The following is a 12,155-nucleotide window of genomic DNA, read 5'->3' as shown; positions in this document are numbered from 1 at the left end:
GGGGATAAGAAAACAGAGAACAGCCCCTTTCTGACCTTAGCCGAACTCCTTCTTGTGTCTGTGAACCAGAATGATTCATATTTCCCTATGACTTCCACAAAATGGAAAGCAGTGAACAGAATTTGGGGTTTGGCTGCCACAGTCCCTTACAGCCCTGAGTAGCCTCTTAGGAAGATTCCCTTAGAGTCCATGGCTGTTGAACTTCCTGGCATGAATGGAACATGGCCCTGCCTGGAAACACACTGTTCTCTCACTAGAGACGCATCCCTTCTCATCTTGCACAGAGATGTGCTCCAAACAGGGCAGAGTGGGGCTGAGGATTGTTGGGGAGGGGACAGATGTGGAAGGAGAACATGTGGTCAGTGTAAACCAGCATGGGCACTTGGAAAATTGTGATGTGCATGGCCTATTGATGGTAACTCAGGGCTATTATGTTATGAAGGAGACCTATTTGACATTCTGTTTGAATGCTATTTCCTTATAATTTGCAGGAATACCCTACTTATCTCATTTGGCACTCAAAACCAATATATTACTTATTTGAAACTTTATTGAAAATGCTTTATTGAAAAGGTACTCTACAAGAGCAACAGGCACTGACTTTGTTCAGTTATTCAATTCATTTAACATGTATTTGAAGAATTAGTCAATATTGCACTATGCACGATTTATATCTGGCAGAAAAAAACACTTTGGAAAAATTGTCACAAAGACCATACTTTAGAAAATGGGACCTGTGAAATAACCATTGATGACATGGGCCCATGCCACCCCTACGGGGGCCAGTACAAAGGGAGGCACAGGTGGCAGGGGTTGCATAGGTATCATGGGTGGCCCTGGTGGCAGAGGTGGCCCAGGAGGCCCAGGGTGTAGGGGTGGCCCAGGAGGCATAAGGCCCCGAGGCACCAGAGGAACACATCTCCATGCCGGGTCCAGAACAGGGATTGCATGATAGGGCCCATCAAAGATTACTCCCACAGGAGGCCCCAAGGCAACAGGGGCCACATTTCTGAGCATCATTGCCCTCTGGTGTCTTCTCCACTTGGCCCTTCTGTTTTGAAACCAAACCTTCAATCAGAGGGAAAAAAAGGGATTGGTTTAGTACACTGGATAGTTAATGTCTTAATAGAAAATACGACAACATGCAATGCTGCCACTGAACTTGTAAACTGCAGTGGGAGAACCTATTTCCTTATTGCTAAAGTATCTTGGGAAAGTAAACTGCATACCTCCTCTCAGCTAACCCCATGGCTAGTCCAGACTTGGGCACATTGATTTGTCTCTCTTCTAATTTTTAGTATTCTTTCATGTTTTCCCCCCAGGTCTCAGATGCAGATCTAACTGATAAATTGCACTGGTTCTCCAACATTAATGCACATGCCTGGCAATGGGGTAAAGGGACATTCGACCATCAGCTGTCTGGTTGCTTCACCCCCTCCTCACCAGGGGTAGTGTCATCCTGGTTATGGGGGAAGCTGAGCATGGTATAAAGGAGGACCTGATTAAAATTATATGGACAGGAATGACCCCCTTTTCAAAAAACCCATCTGCAGTCTAAAGTAACTAATCCACTAGGAGGACATTGCAGTTTTAGCCAGAAAAGTTTCCTGTAGTGATATTTAAGGGATCATTCTCCTAAACCTCCTAAGAATTAAACATGTGGTATATCCAAAGAGGCCTGATCATGGGGTCTCAGGGACTGCTGGGATAGGAGAGTCGCTGAAGCCCCGGACGCTGCCTTGGTAGTTTAGCTTTTAGTGTTAAGGAAAGTTTAACCTAATTGAATCCAAATTCACTAAACTCAAAATCCTTTTCCCCAGATAAGAGATTGGGCATCCCATTGTCACTACTGTCAACTTTGCACGCTCTCATCTGCCTTACCCTCCAGACCTTCCTGGGCTCAGGAGAAGGTCAGGTCATTCAGCCCTAGCTATAGTTTTAGGATCCTGGACAGAAGCTGCTGTTTCTCAGAGGGGTGAGGCACGTTTGGCCCTGCCAGCTCCATTCCTTAAGTAGGAGACTCCAATCCCATCACTCATTCCTAAGGCAGGAAGGTCCAATTATGCATTTTAGGAAAATGTTCAACAGCAATGTGGGGGTAGGGGTCACAAAAGAGGCTCCTCCCTGAGTGTTTGCTAAATATTAACAAACCAACAGACAAAAAAAGCTGTCACTTAGACTTTACTGTTCTCTTGGTATACTAGTTAATAGGGTTTTTATTGTATTTAATCCTTTCGGAAGTTCCCAAACTGCAATATTATTTAATTGAGACAAAGGGCCTTTTCTCTCTGTCTGCTGTCACCTTTTCTCTTTCCCATCTTAGGATTTGGGGTCCTTCTGCTGCATGAATATATAGTCTGAAGAAGGCCAGTATAGTAGAGTTCATTTTGGAGGGATTCAAATATATCAGTGGTCAAATCTCCCTAAATGTAACCCAAATCTGGCAAATTTTGGTATGGGCCAATATTAGATCCATATTCCCAATACTGGTTTCATAAAGAGGTCTACTATATTTGCAAAAGGTGAGGGGAAGCATCTATTTAGTTTCTTGGGGGAAATTCATGCTGCAGAGTTTGAAAATATATGAGAACATAGTGTTTTTCCTTTTTTGGGTTTTCTGGCTCATTTCCCCTTCAGAAATCCAAAAAGAAGGCAACCAGGGAGGGGGAAAAGCTATTTAGCAAACTTTGTTTTTCTTTTCCTCTGAGATTACCTTGAGGGGGCACATACTTCTTTGATGTAACTATGATTTTCTATGACCTCAAACAGTCACCATTTGATCCCGTGACCAACAAATTAATAATCATTTCCTGAAAAGTATTTAAATTTACACATGTAAGAATCTGGTCTGAAGTGAGAGCACCCTGAAAATCAAATTCCAGAAAACCCCACCTTTTCAAAATAATGTCACCAAAAGGAAAGAAAAATTATTAGATGTTAAAAGTTCCTCAAGAGAATATACATTTACACATTTGGTAGTTTCATATAGTTGAATTTGTGAGGCATCTGCAATGCATATATTTGAATGTATACAATACTCCCCTAAACTTTCACCCCTTCTTAGGTCAGAGGAACTTTATTAAAAATTGTTGTCTTTTTTGGTTCAATTCTTTAAGACAATTTTCCAAAGTTTGCAAACTTTTCCCCATTACTAACAAAATCCCAACATTTTAGCCATGTTTTGGGGCTGATATCAAAGTCTTCCAAAAAAAATAAAATTTAAGGCTTTCATTTTCCATGCTGCTTTACAAAACACTTAAAAATGGCAGAAGGACCAGGCACTTGGAAGTTTAAGCTACCCTCCCACTCCAGTTTCAGTTTAACTAAACATGCTACTCATGCACTGTGTTCTGTGTGTGAATTACTCCTTCACCCCAATGTCTGAATACTTATAAATTCACTCATTTAGCCAAGAGCTTATGCCTGGTTTTAAATATTTCAAATAATTTAGTACTGTTGAACCTTCTTATAATCTAGGTCTTCAGTGCATTAATTTGTATACTTCCCAGGTAGGATTAAGCCCCAACATGATTATACATAGAAATATTCCTTTAGGGAAGACTAACATTCTTCCTGGAAGATACCAGTGTAAAAGGAGGTGAACTTTATTGGGAAAAAAGTGTGTGTGGGGTGGCGGTGGGGAGAAGTGTGCTCTATTTTTTTTTCCTTTAGGAAATCATATTTCCTCTGGTAATGGGCAATTTCCAGAAGCTTACTTATCCCATTTCCCATCCCCAAGGCACTCAATGTTCAAAACTTATTTATTAAACATAGAAAGACAACTAACACACCAACTTCAGAATATCCAGGACAAAATCTCAACTATGTTTTAAATGGCTACCCTGCCATGTGCTCTTTTAAGATTTACTGACCTGCACTTTGGCTTCAGTCAAATTTAGACGTCCTGCGATCTCTTCTCTGAGGGAGGAAAATTGCAAATGTTCAGTATTTAAAATAAATATATCACACACATTATTTCTATCTCCCCTCCCAGTGCAGTTTTCCATAACACAGCTTGAGGCTTGCTTTAGGGACTTTTCCCACGGACAACTTACCTGTACTAAATAAGATAGAAAAGGGAATATATATGAAAGTCCCTGGTAGTGTGTCTGTTAGTTAAATATGTCTCCACCGATTTTTCTGTTTGTGGAACAGCAGAGAATAATCCTGGAAATCTTTCCCTGGGAAAGGAATCTTTCCCCCGTGAAAATATATAAAACGCCAAAGCCTTTAAAGCGGAGTTTTGAACCAGAGTATTTCCACAGTTTATTGTAAACGCAGAGGGGAACTCTCAAGGAGGAACTCCAAACCATCGGCTCAAGGGAAATTCTTTCTGTGCTCTTTGGCGGGAGAAGGCTGAATGCAGCAGAACCAGAAGGAAGGCCCCTAAACCGCACACCGACTCATCCTGGTCCCCCATTCCTGCCGGCCCCGAATAGGCCTGCCCCTTCATACACTACCGGGATCGGGACCACAAGGGCTCCCCGGAAGGCAAGTTGAAGGGAAAACCTCGCTGGCTTTTAAACGCTCGAAACTGTGAAGCCTTAGCACAGCGCTCCACGTGGCAGGACAGAGACTAGGGTGAGGAAAGCGAGGTGCTCGCCTGGTGCGCAAAACTTAAAGTGCTTGAAAAAAATTGAGCAATCACGATAAATATTTTAATGCAATATTTAAAATATAAAAATTAATGCAAAAGACTCATGAAAAAATTATCCAAATTTTAAATAAAAGCACGATCAATTCGACCCTCTCTTACTCGCTTCACCCTAGCAAGCTCTCTGGAAGCACTGACCCAACCCCTGAGATCAAGGACGGACCCTGGCGCCCTCAACCCCCCTAAGCGGCTTTTGGCTTGGGAGAGGAAGAATAGGGTCCTGGGAAAGAGCCTAAGACTCCCGGGGATGGGCCCGAGCGCCCTGGAGAACTGCGCGCTAGCGTAACAAACCACTTACCGCGTGAACACGTCGGGGTATTGAACGCGATGGAAAATGTCCTCCAGTTCCTGCAGCTGCAACTGGGTGAACGCGGTGCGGTAGCGGCGCTGCTTCCTCTCAGCGATCAGTGGCCCCACCGCAGCCGGGGGGGGCGGCTCCTCCAGCTGCTGCGGGGGCGCCAAGCCGCCGCCAAAGCCGCCCTCCAGGTTTTCGTCGTCGAAGGGGTTCGGCTCTCTCATGCCAACGTAGTTTACTGCTGCCGCTCCGCACTTAGGTTCGGACGCTGTATTCTCCTCTCTTCCACTTAAAAGCAACGAGGCCAAGGTAGGCTTCGTCTCTGGGAAAGGACGAAAGCAAAAGAGAGACCATGGGGTAGGGGCCCACCGTACGTGAGCTGGAGGGGCCGTGGGGTCACGATGAAAGATAGTGGCGACAGCCTCGCAGCGTCCCGCGCACCCACCCCTCCCAGGGAAAGTTCCTCCCCTGGAGTTTGCCAAAGCACCTGTCCCCGTCTAGGCACTGACCATTCTGTTCTTCCTCCTCCCTACCGACCCCCAGGCTGCGGAAGCCCACGTCGTAGTGGCTGCACCCGAAATTACGCTCCATGTCCGAAGTACTGTCGATGAAGCCTAGCGCATACATAGACTTTTTCCTGGGGTCCGCGGCGAACCCTGGGTGGCGGCAGGAGCTAGGACGAACTGCCCGGTGGGGTGTACTTCTGGCTCCGGGACCTCTTCAGGCGCCGAGTCTGAGGCTGGCGCGCCTTATATAGGGGGTATGTTGCCCCCAGCAGGTTCAAAGTGTATGCGCTCGAGTCAGTTAGAGGTCCTCTATTAGCGTTAACGTTACCTCTAGTTGGTGTCAGTGGGACCTGATGGGGGCGCGCTCGCTGCCAGGGCGTGTTAGTAAAATAGGGCGAGTGTTTGTCAGAGTGGTGCTGGTAGTGGGCATGCTTGTGTGAGGAGCAGTGACTCCAACTTGCAGTTTAACTGACTACTCCCAACTCGGACGAAATATCTGATTGGAGGATGGGGCTGTGCTGTATCGAGAACGCAGTTTTTGGTGGCGAGAGGCAAAACTTGACTCTCGGTCCAGGAGTTCGCGGCGAAATATTTGTAACATATTCCTCCCCTCAACCTTCGATGTTCCCCAGACTGCAGAGGACGCAGTGTGCCTTGCTTCCTCAGGGGAAAAGACAGAGAGATAGGGGTGGTTGGGAAAGCGCGGAGCCCTCAGCAGCCCAAGCACACTGAAGCGAAGTTGTTAGTCTATCCTGCGTTGGGCTCTGAGAGCGGCATACCCCTCCTAGAACTTGGTGAATGATGGATAGGACTGTCTGGTTCCGTTCCATTCACACCCAAAGCCTGCGTATCTGGCTAGTGATTAAGACGAAACGATTAGCTTGGAGGCTGCTTGCACTGGGTTTTTGCGATCAGATCCCACCGTGCATTCTGGAGGGAGCGGTAGTTAGGTTTGCAGAGCAGTCCGGGTGCTCAGATGCACATTGCAAGAAATCCAACCTGCCTCTTGAGAAATCTCCAAGGACTTCAGATATTTAGTAATGAACCCACGTCTGAGTGCAAGTGTATAAACCTGTCAAGTGCTTAGTGCATCCAAGAATGCCTAGGGTGCACGGGCTCCTTCCTTCAGTTCTTGGCACACGCATTTGCTTTGCTTCTTATAGCACCCTGCTCTGCAAGGCGCTGAGAGCGCGCCTTATTCCAGGACCAGTATTGCAGGCCTCGGAAGAGTTCCCACCTTCCTCACTACTTCTCCACCCCTTTCCTTTAATACAATTATCTTTCTGAGCTGGTTTTCTCTACTAATGTGCCAAATAAAAAAGGATCAGGCCATAACTGAAGGCTCGTGGTTCCTCCAAACAGTGTTTGCAGGTGCTCCAGGATATGTTAATGTCCTTAATATCTAAGAATAACTTTTAATAATGGGCCCTCTGCTTGGCACTGTACACAATTTATCCTACTTTTACCTTTACAACCACCATTTTTACCATCTCCATTTTTTACACAGAACACTGAGCCCTAGGGCAGCCAGGCAATGCACCCAAACATGGTCATACCAGAAAGCTTGACTACAAATTCTGTGTACTTTTCACCATATTACTGCCATGTTGTTTCAAAAGAGTAAATAATGGTGAGGTTCCAAGGCAGAAGTGAAGGAGGGGGAAGGAGAACATTGGGCAGAGTCTTAAAAAAAATTGGAGTGCCCGGGATCTCCTCCTCCTCCCCATCTCTTCACTTTTGTTCAACACTAAGGGGACACTAACAGGACCAGGGTACTACATGCATTGGCTGTTGAGCTGGTTCCTTTTTTTTAAAGTTTATTTATCTTGAGAGAGAGTGAGAGACAGAGAGAGAGAGAGAGAGAGAGAGAGAGATACAGAGAGAGAGATAGTGCAGAGGAGGGGGAGAGAGAGAGAGAGAGAGAGAGAGAGAGAGAGAGAGAGAGAGAGAAAATTCCAAGCAGGCTACCTGCTGTCAGCATGGAGCCCAATGCAGGCTAGAACTTATGAACCTAGAGGTCATGACCTGAGCTGAAATCAAGAGTTGGATGCTTAACCGACTGAGCTGGTTCTTTGAAGACACAGGAGGTAGAGGTGAGATGATCCGCCCTCATGTCAGGGCCACATTAGGACTTTTGTGGACCCTAGGCATTTTTGCCTTCTTTGGCACCTTCCTCCATAAATTTTTTTTAATGTTTATTTATTTATTTTGTGAGGGGGAGAGGGACAGAAAAATAGAGAGAGAGAGAGAGAGAGAGAGAGAGAGAGAGAGAATCCCAAGCAGGCTCTGCATTGTCATCTCTGATCCCTACAGGGGTGTGTGTGTGTGGGGGTGGGGGATGGTGGTTGATCTCAGGAGCAGTGAGATAATGACCTGAGTGGAAATCAAGAGTCCAAAGCTTAACCACCCAGGCACCCCTTCTCCATAAAATTTTTTAAGACGATACTTTACAACTATATTGGTATAAAGATAAATATAATTTGGCTTGGATTACATTAATTTTTTCTTTTGATTTCAAAAGAAATTAAAGCATTTTCCTAGGTTCCTAAAAGGGTGGTGGGCCATGGATATCATGATTACTGTGACTAATGGAGAAATTCCCCTGCCTCACATTCCCAGAGATGGGAGGTAGGAAACCAGCTAATAAGATGGTTGACTGACCAATTCATTTTCCAAAAGAGGTCAAGGGATGACAACTCCACAGCCCCTCTCTGACTTTAATCAAGATATTTCTTCCTCAGGCTTGCTCTTGCTGAGTTCTGCTGGCCTCCCTCTCTTTGGGCTAGATACCTGGTGAATAATTTTGGCCTGGGATGAGTTATTATACAAGATATCCATATATGTTTTAATTATGGTGTGCAGTAGCTTACCTAGTATATTGGTAACAGCTCAGGTGTGTTTTCTCACATGGTAGATTTCCATAGTTTACTCCAGTGTTTTCTAAACCTCATTCATGTGCCCCTTGCTTGTTTTGCCAGACCTGGGTACCAGCCATGGTAGTATTTAATTAATGTGTTTACCTAAATTGATTCACATTTTGAAAACCTTAAATACCCAATTGAACCCCATGCTAAGCAAAAATAGCTATGACTTCAAGGGTTTGATATGCCAGATTCATGGGAGGTAGAATCTGACAGTAGTTGAGAGCAAAGGCCCTGAAGCCAGAACACTGGTGTCAGAATCCTAGTTTTGATCGCTACTTGCTAGCTGGATAACCTAGTGAGTTGCTTATTCCTGTGCCTTCATTTTTCTCATCTGTAAAATGGGAATGATTAATACCTACTTCCAGGGGTTGTTGTGAGGATTAGTTGAAGTGATTACAATAGCTAACGCTTAGCTAATTCTTGTTGTATAGCAAGCACTATTTGAATTGCTTTCTATATATTAACACATTTAATTCTCAAAGCAACCCTATCAAGGTAGATACTGCTATTATCCTTATTTCACAGATAATATTATTGAGGCACAGAGAGATTATGTAACTTGTCTAAGGGCATCCAGCTGGTAAGTGTTGGACCTTGGATTTGAACTTTCTTAAAATGATGCTTTATAGAAAGAACATATTCAATAATGGTACTATTATGATTTTTAAAAAATAAAATATAATAGTCATTTCTAGCATTTTGGTGTTGTACAACTGTTACCATTATCTAATTATAGAACATTTTCATCACTCTATAAAGAAAGTTGGTACTGATTAGCAGTCACTTCCCAGTCCTTACCTCCCTGCAGCCACTGGTGAACAATAATGTACCTTCTATCCCAGTGAATTTTCCTATTCTGGATATTTTGTACAAATGGAATCATGCTATAGGTGACAATTTGTGTCTACCTTCTTTCATTTGGCATCATGTTTTTGAGGTTCATGCATTTGTAGCATATATCAGCACTTCATTCCTTTTTATGGCTGAGTAATATTCCATTGTATAGATATACTACATTTTGTTTATCCATTCATCAGTTGATAGACATTTTCACCATTTGGTGATTATGAATAGTGCTGTTACGATTTCTGTGAACATTTGTGTACAAGTTTTGTTTGAATATGAGTTTTTAGGGTTTTTTGGATATATATTTAGGAGTGGAGTTACTGGGTAATATGGTAATTCTATGTTTAACTTTTTGAGGAGCCACCAAAGTGTTTTCTGCAGCAGCTGCAACCATATTACATTCCCACCAGTAGTGTAGGAGGGTTCTAATTTATCTACATTCTTGCCAATTCTTGTCATGTTCTGCTTTTTTTCAATACCCAAGCAGAGATCAAGAGTTGGATGCTTAACCAAGTGAGCCTCCTGGGTGCCTCTGCTTTATTATTATTATTATTATTATTATTATTGTTATTATTATAGCCATCCTTGTAGGTGTGCAGTGGTATTATTGTGGCTTTGATTTGCATTTTTACTTTTTAAAATTTTTATTTATTTTGAGAGAGAGAGAGGGAAGGAGAGACAGAGCATCAGCAAGGGAGGGGCAGAGAGAGGCAGAGAGAGAGAGAGAGAGGGAGAGAGAGAGAATCCCAAGCAGCGTCCACACTGTCAGTGAAGATCCCGACGTGAGGCTTGAACTCCAGAACTGTGAGATCATGACCTGAGCCAAAATCAGGAGTCAGATACTTAACCGACTGAGCCACCCAGGCACCTCTGGTTTGCATTTTTCTAATGACTACTGATGTGGAGCATCTTTTCTTGTGCTTGTTAGCCATTCATATATCTTCTTTAGAGAAATGTCAGTTCAAATCTTTTGCCCCTTTATTAATTGAGCATTTGTCTTTTTTGCTGTAGAGTTGTAAGGGTCTTTATATATTCTGAACACTAGACTCCTATGATATGATTCTTTAAGTTTCCTTTTCAGTTTCTTGATAGTGTTCCTTGATGTTTCCAGTCACAAGCCTGCCCTCATGTGGCTTTGGAGTTTAAATGAACACTATGAGCACAGTCTAATTCACTCCTGGTAGCAAATCCAGACATGTGTGAGGCAAAAGCAAATCTGATTTTTCTTTTTCTGGAGGAGTCTACCCTTAACTGAAGCTTTAACAAGATTCTCACAGACAACACCCAAACATATATTCTTTTTTCAAAAGCCACCACTGGGGTACCTCGGTGGCTCAGTTGGTTAAGCAGCTGACTTTGGCTCGGGTCATGATCACGGTTTGTGAGTTTGAGCCCTGCGTCCGGCTCTCTGCTGTCAGCTTGGAGCCCACTCCAGATCCTCTGTCTCCCTATCTCTATGCCCATTCCCTGCCTGATCTCTCTCTCTCTCTTTCTCTCTCTCCCCACTTCTCTCTTAAAAAAAAATTAAAAAAATTAAAAAGCCACCATTAGCACAAATAAACCAAAGATGTAGATTGCCAAAGACTTATTATCAGGTGCAAACTATTTAAAAACATGATTATCATGTTTAAATAAATGAGAGGATATATAAACACAAGGGAGAAATAACCAAATATAAAAAAGAAACAAAAAGAATTTCTATAAAAGTAACTAAAAGATTAATATTTTTCTTTTTTATTGTGGTAAATACACATAATGTAAAATTTACCATCTTAACCATTTTGAAGTGTACAGTTCAGTGGCTTTTAGTACATTCACAACACTGTGAAGTCATCACCACTATCTAGTTCCAGAACATTTTCATCACTCCAAAAGGTAACCTGTACCCGTATATACTCACTCCCCATTCCCACTTTCCCCAGTTCTTGGCAATCATAAATCTACTTTCTGTCTCTATAGATTTGCCAATTTGGACATTTTATATAAAGGGAATCATACAAAACGTAGCTTTTTGTGTCTGACTTCTTTCACTTTCCATAAGGTTGCCTGAGTTCATCCACATGGTGGCATGAATCAGTACTTCATTTTTCTTACTTGGAGGCATCAGATACTAGCCTCCAGAAGCTAAGTGCCAGGATTATCTGGAGCTGATGTCCCATTCAGAGGCTTGGGGTGCCCGAGTTGTGCCTAGCCACACCAAGATGTCACACTTATCTGCCTTCCCCTTGCTGAAGGGTGGCTGGCTGATGCAAGCTTATACTCCCCTGAGGAGTCCTTCTGCCAGGCAATAATCCCTTTGTGAAGGAGCTAATGATCCTTAAATAAAGACTAGAGATCTTTATTCTGGTCTGTAAACCAGATAGTTTTTAAAGACCTTTGCAGTCTGGATAGCTGTAATATTATGGAAGTTTCATGTTCATAGATTATGTTTCTGCTGCAGGTGAGGTCACCTGTCCAAGGTGTGGCTAGAGGCGAGGGTGGGATGGATGAGCTTTCTGTTTGTTAAGGCCTACAGGAGCCCATTCATAGCACTGTGTGGTTTCTAATTCTTACTTCTCCCTAAGAGGGGACTCTGTAGATAGGGCTTTAAAATTTTTTCAGTCTTTGACCAAAAGCCCTACTGTCCACTCCTGATAATCTACCACAGAAAGACTTGATAGGAAGAATGGGGTGGCTTTGACGAACACCCATGAAGTAATGTCTGTTTTTATTAAGTATACATAAATTATTCATTCATGTCAGAAGCCAAAAGTTTGGATTTTTTTTTAAAGGCATTATTTCTTAAAGATGTAAGGGTCATATGGAGGCTTCTCATATGTACCTTTGGTAGAACCACAGTTCTCTGTAATTTCTTCAGACTACTGAGACTGTCTCTACTCACAAAACGAGAGGAAAACTCACTGAGGCTATTTGCATATAGTCCTAGCCCT

General features: G+C 43.2%; 1 protein-coding gene across 1 annotated transcript; it reads right to left on the bottom strand.

Annotated features, from left to right (window-relative positions):
* Positions 1–530: 530 nt before the first annotated feature.
* Positions 531–5,767, bottom strand: ESX1 (ESX homeobox 1). The gene is made up of 4 exons (XM_019431770.2): positions 5,575–5,767; positions 4,953–5,271; positions 3,873–3,918; positions 531–1,068 (listed from the first exon to the last, which is right to left on the bottom strand). Exons 2-4 carry the CDS (start codon positions 5,171–5,173, stop codon positions 721–723), a joined length of 615 nt encoding a protein of 204 aa, XP_019287315.2. The 5' UTR covers positions 5,174–5,271; positions 5,575–5,767; the 3' UTR covers positions 531–720.
* Between the last annotated feature and the right edge of the window lie 6,388 nt (positions 5,768–12,155).

The sequence above is a fragment of the Panthera pardus genome, unplaced genomic scaffold, assembly GCF_024362965.1.
Source record: "Panthera pardus isolate Hobbes unplaced genomic scaffold, ASM2436296v1 HiC_scaffold_27, whole genome shotgun sequence".
NCBI classification, from domain to species: Eukaryota; Metazoa; Chordata; class Mammalia; order Carnivora; family Felidae; genus Panthera; species Panthera pardus.
The sequence above is the reverse complement of the archived record's forward strand: the minus strand, read 5'-3'. Positions and strand labels throughout refer to the sequence as shown.